Source organism: Cupressus sempervirens, chromosome 8 (assembly GCF_028749045.1).
Source record: "Cupressus sempervirens isolate cs-2001-9-10 chromosome 8, ASM2874904v1, whole genome shotgun sequence".
Classification (NCBI taxonomy): domain Eukaryota; kingdom Viridiplantae; phylum Streptophyta; class Pinopsida; order Cupressales; family Cupressaceae; genus Cupressus; species Cupressus sempervirens.
The window spans coordinates 292,777,292-292,788,822 of NC_143125.1; the positions used below are offsets into that span (position 1 = coordinate 292,777,292).

An 11,531-nucleotide genomic window follows, 5' to 3' on the forward strand; every position below is an offset into this window, starting at 1 on the left:
TAAAAAGATTGTTTCATATAATGTGTAGAGTGTATTAATATTATAGTTTTGTTATTAGGAATACTACGATATATTAGTGCAAATAAGGGTGTAGTTTGAACATAAAAACTACTATCATTGTTAAAGAATGAAACTGTTGCTTGAAGATTCATCTAAACCCACGTATTTGATCATTTTAAAACATTGCATATCCCACATGCAAGTTTATAAAACAAAAAATAAATATAGACAGTTGTATCTAAAGATTTAGATTATGCATTTTGTAACTACAAGCAAATATGTTATACAATAAAATAAAATTAGGCATGATAGATATCTGTTTGCATTAGTGCTCCTTCATGATTTGGATTGCATTAATCTACTTTGATCTAATGACCGTAGAGTTGGAATTGAAAGGATCAATTTTCTTAACTTCCCTTTGAGGTACAAGGTCTCCCCCTCGCCAAAATAAAAAAATAAAATAGTTTTTTTTTTAATAAACAAAAAAAATAGTGAAGTAATTGAGGCTTTTTCCAATTGCTTCACATTTTACCTTACAAAATCTTTCTCTAAACTTTGGACTTGAGTAATTTTAATTGTCCTGAAAGTAATAATTGTATTGTATTCTATCTTTACATCAAGCATATAAACCCATTAAAGGAAATGCAAATAACTATTTATTTTACTTTACTTCGCATTGATGCTTTAACTCAAATATATCCTATAGATATGAAATATCACGTAATTTAATTCTAGGCAACTTATGATTGTCAAGATACTGAGCATAAATTATCGAAACTATTGGTTTCATAGATATTTGGGAAATGACTATATTATATTTTAAAAAAGATTTATGAATAGTAAAGCTATTTGCTAGACGACACATACATTCCCCTTTCAAATTGCCAAACCATTGATTTATTATCATCGTCCTATAAAAGTAAGCCATATTAAATTTTTCTTCCCAATTTTGTTTAGATTTCTCCCCACAAACTAAGAAATTTGGGGGATGTTTCTTTCCTTGTCCTAAAAATGCATTTCTGTGCAGGGCTTAGTTTTGTTGGTGGGTGTGTGGGGATTATTGTTGCTAAAAACCAACATTGTGTTGACACCATTGTTGAAGGTGTTTTGTATTTTTCAATTTCCAATTTGAAGTCTTGTGCTATGAAACCTTTTGGGGGATTCACAACAGAGCTTGGAAATTGCAGTACAATCAAGCAACTTCAATAAAGGCTAAATTCAATACCTTTTTTGTACAAACTATAAGTAGGGTCACGAGCTTGAACAATCCATTAATGGAGATTAGTTCCAAGGTTTTGGTGGAACTTTCCATAAACTATCACATATTTTATTATTGATATTTTTGAATTAAAAAATAGTAAAACTCTAGAGAAATTAAGACCAACCAATCAAAAAGAAGAAATTAATTATAATAAATTAATTATAATAAATTAATTTAAAAGAAAATCTGTTTTTAAACTTTAAAAATTCAATAATTTTAATAATACAAAATAATTAACAAACTTAAAACTAATAATGCTTAAAGAAGAACTAAATTTGATTATAAAATCGTTAATCACATTTTAATGTCTACATATTCTTGTTATAAGTTTCCCATAATTGATTTCTCCCAAATTTCACTTGATTCCTCCCACATAGGAGGGGAATAGCAAGCTTACTTAAATTCATAATTAAACTATCAATGTACATTTAAATTTACCTTCAATATCCTTGAGACGTACCCTCTCCCACACAACAAAAGCTTAACATCACCCCTTATTTATGATCTTCAACGGGTGGATGTTAGAATTACAAAAACACCATTATTCACGAATCTCCCTGCTACCGTCCGATCTCTCAGATTTTTTTAAGTAGCAATTCTGGCCAAGCCGAGGTATACAAGGTAAAATAAGGTCCTACAGTTGAAAACACAATCTACTCGTGGCGACATTTGGATCCCCTTAAACCCTAGAATCCTTGCAAGACAGGAGCAGCATATCACACTCAGGGGTTTGAAAGACGGGCCTCAAAAGGGTTTGGAGTTCTTTTGCGAGTTAGGGTTTTCATTTTTCTCCTATGCATTTTCTCAGCTTGTGTTGAGGCTGGGGATTGCTTAGTGTAGTTTGCAATGGACGGCAGGTTTTCTGGACTGAAGCCCAAGCGGGCATTAATGGGAGCGGAGGACAATGGGCATCGCACGAAGCGGTTTCAGGCGTCGGAGGCAGAAAAGGGAGATATATCTTTTAAGATTTTGTGCCCCGAGGCGAAGGCTGGAGGCGTTATAGGAAAAGGAGGTAGTATAATATCTCAAATACGCCGTGAAACAGGGGCCCGGATTAGTGTGCAAGAGACAGTGGAAGGATGCGAGGAAAGGGTCGTAGTTGTTTCTGCGCCGGCAGAGGGAGATCAACATTCTGGTTTTTATGGGTCCGTTGAGAGGCTGTCGCCTGCGCAGGATGCTCTGCTCAGAGTTCATGCCAAGATTGCGGAAGACATGGCAGCTGAGAAAGATGCTAATGGTGTTGTAATTACTCGCATGATTGTTCCGAATAACCAGGTGGGCTGTCTCATGGGAAAGGGCGGGAAGATAATCCAGCAAATGAGGGATGAGAGCAAGGCGCAGATTAGGATTTTGCCCAGAGATCAGAATCCAAAATGTGCGGATCTTACGGACGAGATTTTACAGGTGCTTGACATAATTACTTCTTTCACGCGGGTTTCTTGAGGTTTTACAGTTTCTTTTCATTTGCTGAGTAATTATAGACATTTTTTTAGCTTGAGGTGTAGAGGCTGAATGGGTTAAGTAATTGTTGCGCATCTCTCAGTAGTATAGTCTGGTGGCTCGAAATATTAACCTCAATTGAAAGCTAATAAAAGCTATAGGCACTATTCCCTTTGGAATCACCCTTAATATCACTCCTGGAAGGTCTTCTAAGTACCATTAGTGGAGCGGCATTCGGGCATCTGTTTGTATTCGCAATACGTGCCATAGCTAGAAACCAGTCTAGCACCGGTTTATTTAAACATTTTTGGTCCAGTTACGAGACTAAATAGAATCTTGAAGAGGCTAATCTGGTTTGCACGTATTGTTTTTGTGTTAATGACCAACGCTAGTTAGCTAATATATTTAATGGATGGTTTTTGAGCAATTGGTTCTTCCTGTTATGACGGTCTGTATAATTATAAGTACTCTAGTCTGGTTTGCGCCAAATCTTATGTTTTGGATAAAGAGGACTGTAGACTATCGTTAATGTTTAGCACTGTTATGGCATGTTTCGTGGGTGACCATCTGGCCCATTTGTAGATAAGGTACACCATTTGTAGTTAAGGTACACATTGTTGTTAAAGTCTTTGATATGAATGGTTACGCTGGTGTTTTTCATTGTGATCATTGAATAGCATTTGTTAGCTGCGTTGGTCGTTTGGTCAAGTATCAAGGTTAGTTTCCTTAAAAGGCCAGTAAGGTGAACCCGTTATATGTCTGAGTTGTGATAAGACGTTTGTACCTGTCCAGGTTGTTAGATGCTTTTGCCATCTTTATTTTAATAGAGTAATTAGGTGCATTGGCTATCTTTCACTTGAAAAGATAAAATACGTTTCTTAAATCAAGTAGTTAGTAACTCTTGCCAACTTCGGAAGTTAGATGCCTTGGATTGCTTAAATAATTCTCCTGATGCAGCCTGTTAACATGGATTGATGAAATGGTCTTTCCCATTCATTTAGATTGGTTAAATTAGTTGATTCTTATCTGGGAGGTCAATATCTTACACCTTTGAACATATTGTTGGACCATGAGGGTGACTATGCCAAATGGTACTCATTGATGAGGCATGGGTACAGTTTCGAATCACAAAATATGCTTACTGCTATTTCAGCTCTAGTTTTTGTCATTACTAGGGTATGAAAGCATCATGATTTCTTTGTCTACTTTGTTCCATTTTTCTTTTCTATTGATCCACGTTTCTTTTTGCTTTTCTACGTGACATTGATGATTGGTCTCTACCTTCAAATTCCAAATATTCCTGTTTAAATTTGGTTTTGCCGATGCGTTAACAGTTTGAGATGATGTAGTGATACGAATGTACCATGTCTAATAAATTGCTGTCCGTCTTTTTGTAATAGAAGACATTATGATATTTTCTTGCTAGAAAAGTAATTTCTTGGCCATACATAAGTGTGGAAACCTTCTCATGTGCTGATCTCAATTAATTTCTGAATTTTGTCAATTCTATGTTTTTGCATGATAAACAATTAAAATATATTTTCATCTAGATTTCTTTTGTCCTGAAATTTAGTTATTGTTGCTAATAATATTTTGTTTATGCAGATTCAAGGGAACTTAAATGTTGTGAAGAAAGCATTATGGCTTGTTTCAATGCGATTGAAAGACAACACTTCAAAGGAGGCCACTCAAGCACCTGCAATTGCTTCTTCTGTTTATTCTTCAGATTACAATGCTACATCTCGAGATGCTTTTATGCCATATCAAAATTCAACCGATTATTTCCGGAATCTGGATGGGCATGCCCCAACAATGATATCATCTCTTGGTTTTAACAGGGGATTGGATTCAGCTCTTGGCCATCCAAGCTCTGGTTACACGCATCCCGAGGGTGGAAGAACTCTTGGAAGTGATCAGGGTCCTTCATCGTCAGGGGAAGAACTTGTTTTTCGTGTTCTTTGCCCAAATAAGAAGATTGGTGGTGTAATAGGAAAAGGTGGAACCATCATTAGAAGATTACGTGAAGAGATCGGTGTGAAAATTAAAGTTACTGATTCAGTTCCAGGATCAGATGACCGGATTATTATTATTTCATCAAATGAGGTATGCTTGGTATTCAGAGCTCGTTGATCTTCTGACTTTGTTGTTTCGTATTGCCAATAGGTGGACCTGTTTTTCCCTTTGTTGAACTATTGTGAAAATACTAAACAAAACCCCATGTGCCAATACTTCAACTTCTTTTTGTACTTGAAATGTTAAAATATTAATTGCCAATACTTCAACTTCTTTTTGTACTTGACATATTAAAATATTAATTGCCAATACACCAACTTCTTTTTGTACTTGACATATTAAAATATTAATTCATATCTCAATACACTTTTTGTGATGGTGATGTGCTGCCATTATATTTTGGTCATGAATTGATAGCAAGCTGTACAGCATACATGCTTGGGTCATAAATGGTCGAATTTTATTGTTTGAATTTAGGTTATGTGCAAAGCTCAAATATATCATCATACATACAGGACAAACACCTAAGAATTTACCTTAAGCTTGAGATTAAAGAATATGGAAATGTTTTTTTATAAGCACTACTGGGAGGAATTTTAGAATAGTCTATTTTTAATTCTGGGAACACGCACACTCCAATTACAGACAGAGACACCGACACATGCACATATGTCAGTAATTGGAATAGATACGCACACTAACATACATGTATGTGGATGCGCACAAATGCACATGCACACAGACATAGACACCTACATACTTTTCTCTTTCTGATATTCTCTTGTGAAGTTACAATGAAGTTGCCAAGTGCTGTCAATTGCAGGGAGGTGCTGTCAATTCTGTCAATTGTGAAATTTGATGAGTAAATTGCTTGCAAAAGTCAAAATTGGCCAGGTTCAGCATTTAGTTTTCAAAAGTTCTGTCAGTGATTTGATGTTTTTTTTGTGTATGTATAGTATGTGTTGTGTGTATGCATCTATATATTTTTATGAGATTATGTGCACATATATTCACACAAAGGTGTTTTCTACTGGTGTTGGTGTGGTGTTTTTTACCATTTTCTAATGGAAAGTAAATGTGGACTATCTTATGCATGTCATTTGCAAAATTTTATAGGTCTGGGAATATCTCAGGGGTTTCCCGTTGGTACAAATGTCCATCTTACCTTCTCACTGATAGTCTGCAGGTTAACTCTTTTGTAATGTAAATCTCTATAAAATTATTATTGTGATATCTCAAGGGTTTTGCATTGGTTCAAACTCCTATTTGACTTTTCTTCTCACTGATATTATACAGATGGATTCTTTGGCAATTTGAATTTGTATACAATGATCTCTATCTGCTTTATTCTCAAGTCATTTGTTTGTGGACATTTTATGCAAGACCGACATCCTTGATGTGTACAACTATTGTTTCATTTTTTTGCAGTCTCCAGATGACAATCTGTCTCCTGCTCAGGAAGCTTTGTTGCATATCCAAAGTCAGATTGTGGATTTGGCATCAGATAGTGATAGTGTAATCACAACAAGGCTTCTTGTTCCAGCCAATCAAGTTGGCTGCTTAATTGGGAAAGGTGGCTCTATAATATCTGAAATGAGGAGAGCAACTGGTGCAAATATTCGAATTTTGCCCAGAAAAGACCTTCCACAATGTGCCTTGGAAACAGATGAGCTGGTGCAGGTATGCCAATTTCAGTCAATTTTCAGTAAGTTTTATCATGCAGCTGTAATATGATAGTGATTGAAGAAGACTTAATAGAATTGAGCAAACATGTCAGATTTCAGGTGACATACGGGTGGCACGAGAAGCTTTGATTCAGGTAACTTCAAGGTTGTGTGCCAATTTGCATCCTGATAGATCCACTTCTGACGTTCTTCCTTCTTCATCATTTGGGAGTCTGGCGACTCTGAGTGGTAGAGGAAGGCCTGAGCCTGGATCTCCTAGTAGATCCTACCCATCTAGTATGATGTTTCAAGGTGGCCATTCATCATCAAGCTATCTGACATTGCCTACTTCGCCAGGCCCATGGTCATCAAAGGTTCGCTTACGTTTACGTTCTTAGTTTTAATTACTGGCCATGGCTTATTGCGAATAATTGCTTTTGAGTTTTAGCTTTGTTTTGTTTATTACATCATAGACATTATCATAACTTATTAGCTACAACATAAAATGATTTTATTTGGGTCTGTTGTCAATGTTGTACCAATAAATTTAATTTGTAAAAATGTACTTAGGACTGTTATGTAAATTTGGAAGCAGACTGTACCTGGCATGTGCATCTTTAAGCTTACTATGAAGCTTATTTCTCTAGTTTGTGCTCTTTAATATCAGCCTTTTGTATCCTGCAGAGGTCCCTGTTTCACATAACTCTCGCTTAGGATATCATTATTTCTTATAATATCACATGGGCCATATTTAACTACATGCTCAAAAACCTAGTCTCTTCAGGATGGGAATTACCAGTTAGTGTTTGATCTGGTTATGTCATTTCCAGGCAGTGAATGTCTTGGAAAACATCAGGCATCTCTGTAGTCATGGGAAACAGTTCCCTTGTGGGACCTACAGCATTTTTTTGAGACTCCATGGTGAATGAAAATGAAAATCAAATTCAAATCGTCTGTGAATGTGAGCTAGTTGAGACATTTCTCTATGGTATGTTCCTTCAGTCATTAAAAATGTATTTGCATTCTAATTTAATAAGCTGCAAATAAATCCTGTTTGGTTCCAAATTTATAATAACCATTCCAAGCAATTTTTTAATGCAATCTTTCAAACAATAAAAGGGATAAGTTATCACAAACTAATTTGCTTCTCTCACATATCTTGCATTAAAGTTTTCAAGCAATATTATCAGTAGCTCCAAAAAGAATATCCAGAGGTTTACATAGCAAACATCTCACACAGACCATATTATATAGTATGCTCAAAAGCTTAGTCTCTTCGGAATGCAAATTACCAGTTATTATAGGGACGTGTACCTCTTTCTCCATCTGCTCGCTGACTTTGATCTGGAGATGTGATTTCCAGCCTTCGGGATTTCTTGGAGACCATCGGCCATCTTTGTGTCCATGGGAAACAGTTCCCCTGTGGAATGTCCCCTTCTAAAATTTTTTTATACATAAATTTCTGAGACTCCACAGTGAATGAAAATCAAATGCAAATTGTCTGCAAATCTGTTTTGCCTAGTTCTCTGCTCTCTATGTAAATGAGCTTGTTGAGACATTTCTATGTGGAATATTCCTTCAGTCATTAAATATATTCGTGCAATCTAATTCAAAAACTGCAAGTAACTCCCATTTGGTTGCAAATTTATCATAATCATTCCAAGCAATTTTTTAATGCAAACTTTCAAACAATAAACAGATAAGTTATCACAAACTAATGGACTCCTCCCACATGTCTATCATTAAAGTTTTCAAGCAATATTATCAGTAGCACCAAAAAGAATATAAAAAGGTTTACATGGTAAAGTTTATAAAGATACAGGGAAATTTAAAAGTATATGGTATATTATGATCATAGAGCTCAAGTCCATGAGAGACCAGCATTCTCTCTCTCTCTCTCTCTCTCTCTCTCTCACACTCAACACACACACACACACGAATGCTCCGCTGAGTTGAAAAATCTAAAAAGTACTATGCCAGTGCTTTTCTTGAACAAATGATTTCAGTACTGAATAGACAAAGGAATGCCAATGTTGAAGCTATTTTTGAAACTTTGAAAGGAAACCATAATACAGACAGACTATGATAACCTATGATGGATTCTCCCCTATAAACCCATAATTATCTTTTCTGTTTGCATTGTGTTTCATTTATTTGCCTCCAAATTTATAATTACTTTTATGGATGGATGGATTGATAAATGTTATCTGTTTATTTCAAGGTGTACTCACAGATGACCACATTTTAAGTTTTTTCTTAAAACAGCATAGTAAACCTGGGTTACATTTGCAGTTTTCTAGCTGCCATGCTATACTTGCTGTACATCTAATCACTTGGATTGTGTACTCTTGCATGGTAAAATAGCGTAGTGAGTAGCTTATCACTAACTTAAGAAAAACACTGTGCTAATGACACAGTTTCATAGTTTTATATGCAATCTAAATTTCTTTTATATCCTGATCTTGTTTTACCCTCCTCTTACATGCTTTATCAATTGTGCAATCTACTACTGTTATTTCTAGCATTGTCAAGTTTCCTATACGACATGTTTTTAGAAAAGGCAAAGGCCAATCAAAACTTGAGGGATCAGGCAAGAAATGAGGCCACAGGTCCTAATCATATTTCCTTTCTGAAATCAGAATCTGCACGGATGAAATAAAGCATTTTCAGAAGCACATATGATGGTGAATGCAGAAGTGGCCGTTTGTGTTGAGCAACCTCTGCAATCATAATTAATCTTGCTGCATGCTATTTTCTTTTTGTATTCTATTAATTATTATTTTCTTTAGAGCATAGAATTTTGTCAAAATTGATTTGTATGAACAAACAATCTACGTGATGCAAATTTTTTTGTAAGAAAGATTTGTGCTATTGAATTTGCCACAAGAAGGAATAGCATTGCTGAGTCTATGTTAAAATTAAATTTTTTTTGTTCATTTCTCCGTCATACTATGATCATACTTGTTTAGTTTTTAGTATTTACTCATATAGGGCACTATACAACACAAAATTTCTCATTCTCTCTTGTATATCCAGTCAAAGCATGAGGTGGGAAATATGGGCAATTATATGGACTATGAAGAACCAATTGTTCGTAAAGGAGGATCTTCTGTATTTGGAAGGTCTGTGAATTGAGGAAATATATTTAATTCATATTGATTTTCAAGGGTTTATTGTACAATATAGTTGATGTTTTCTGGTGATGGTGTCTCAGATCTACTTCTGGACTTATCACAAAAACTACAGTTGAAGTAGTTGTACCACAACATGTAATTGCGTCCCTTTTAGGGAAGTCTGGGACTGGTCTTTCGCAGATTCGGCAGGTGAGCTATTGACAAGTGGGAGATATTTTAGGAATATCATGTATATTATATAGTTTTACCTTCAACTTTATATATCTGGTTAATTAGAGCAAAAATGTTAAAAGCAGTTTTTTCTCACCATATCCTGTTGTATTACTTTTGCATTTCTACTCAGATATCAGGCGCCAAAGTTAATCTTCTAGATGTCAGACCAGGATCATCTGAAGGAGTAGTTGAAATATCAGGTACTCCAGAACAGACACACGCAGCTCAGTGCTTGATTGAGGCAGCAGGCATTAATAAGAAGCCATTATTTGGTTAATTGCACGACAGACTGCTATGCTGGTAAGATTTATTTGTCACAATAAAGTGTCTAAAAAATTTAAAGCATAAATGTTCAAATGTATCCTACTTTCTTAATGTGTAAAATTTGCCTTGCTTTTTACTGAGTGAAATTATAACTTGTTTTTCTAGAACAGTATTTGTATAATATCTATTTGATTTATAATATTTAACTATACTCTATCCCATCTAACAAATATTGATTCCTTTCTCCATTTTATCTAGTTAGGTGTGGTAAAAGAAGGATTGGAGTTGCGACTGCTGTATATTGACAGTGAAAATGTTGTTAGCCCTATCAAAATCTGAGCTGTAAGGGTATTCATTTAACAGATTCCTGGAATTCCTTTTGTCGGGACTTTTCTGTGAGATTTTGTGGGCACATTTTAATTCAGAAAAACTTCAAACTGATTCGATTTTGAAGGAGATCCCAACCAACAACTATATGATTATGCCCAAAATGTTTCCAGAGAAAAGTTCTCAAACTCCTTTTATCAAGCATGTTTTTCCTCAAGGAAATGATTTTATCAAAGCTTGAATATTTGTCTCTTGGATTTTGTTGGGTTGAATTTCTTTGTTTTTGACAAAAACATTAAACAATTTTTGTCCAGAGTGGACATTTAGCTGACCGTTCTCAATGAGATGTTCCGTAGAGCATTTTTGTTATCAAACTCGTGGATTTTCGCATTAACCATAAAGAGACAAGGATAACAAAAGTTGATTGAAATTTATTTGCCATCTTTTTGTATTTCTTGTATCCTGGGATGACAAGAATAACTTTTCTTTTCCTGCTTTTTCTCTTTTGTATCTTTATTACACTGATAGTTACGAACTATATTCAATTCTTCCCTGCTCTGGAGGCTCATTTGAGGACCGGCCTTCATATTTTTAAAATGAAAACATGCAAGGTGCAGAAGGTTTTTTTCATTTCAAGTTTCTATCCATTTTAATAGGTCTTAGTTAGCATCATCACATATTGCCAGTGTGTTGGTTGCTGTGAACTTCGAGTTGGGAAAATGTATATCGGTAGTTTCCCACCTCATATCTGTCTGATTTCTACACTTGCCTCCCAACTGGTAGATGGTTCTGGGTCCCTGCTTGGCCAGCCACATTTCAGTGAGGATTGCAAGCTGAGAATCACGTTTTTGTGACATGGAACTTGTCTGAAAAAATGTCAATGCCTAAATCTTTTTACAAGCAAAGTGAATATATCATAATGATTTTTAGCATAATTGTGGTTCTTTTTATTTTACTTTGTAGACAAAATATCAGACTTAATTCAAAAAAATTGTTACTTGCCTATTTGTGCATGTTCACTTTTATTAATATATGCAAAGGCTGAAATATTTCAATCTAGTGGCTTGTATCAACTGTGCAGACTTTGTCTAGTTGTTTTTGCAATTCTTTTGGCTCATAATGCCGATCTTTATGAAAATCTCCCAATGCTAAAATGTTTTGCACACAAGACAAGTATAGAATTTGCCTAATTGGGTGTTGTAAAATTCAGCATAT

General features: G+C 35.1%; 1 protein-coding gene across 2 annotated transcripts; it reads left to right on the plus strand.

The window, feature by feature from the left end:
- Positions 1-1,909: 1,909 nt before the first annotated feature.
- Positions 1,910-10,746, plus strand: LOC149542577 (RNA-binding KH domain-containing protein RCF3-like). 2 transcript variants are annotated; one of them, XM_089797477.1, is made up of 8 exons: positions 1,910-2,665; positions 4,307-4,804; positions 6,143-6,394; positions 6,492-6,752; positions 9,415-9,500; positions 9,593-9,701; positions 9,856-10,025; positions 10,248-10,746. In XM_089797477.1, exons 1-7 carry the CDS (start codon positions 2,108-2,110, stop codon positions 10,000-10,002), a joined length of 1,911 nt encoding a protein of 636 aa, XP_089653603.1. In that variant the 5' UTR covers positions 1,910-2,107; the 3' UTR covers positions 10,003-10,025; positions 10,248-10,746. The 2 variants fall into 2 exon arrangements, with proteins under 2 accessions (XP_089653603.1, XP_089653604.1); XM_089797478.1 differs by having other exon boundaries at positions 10,252-10,746.
- The last annotated feature ends 785 nt before the right edge of the window (positions 10,747-11,531 follow it).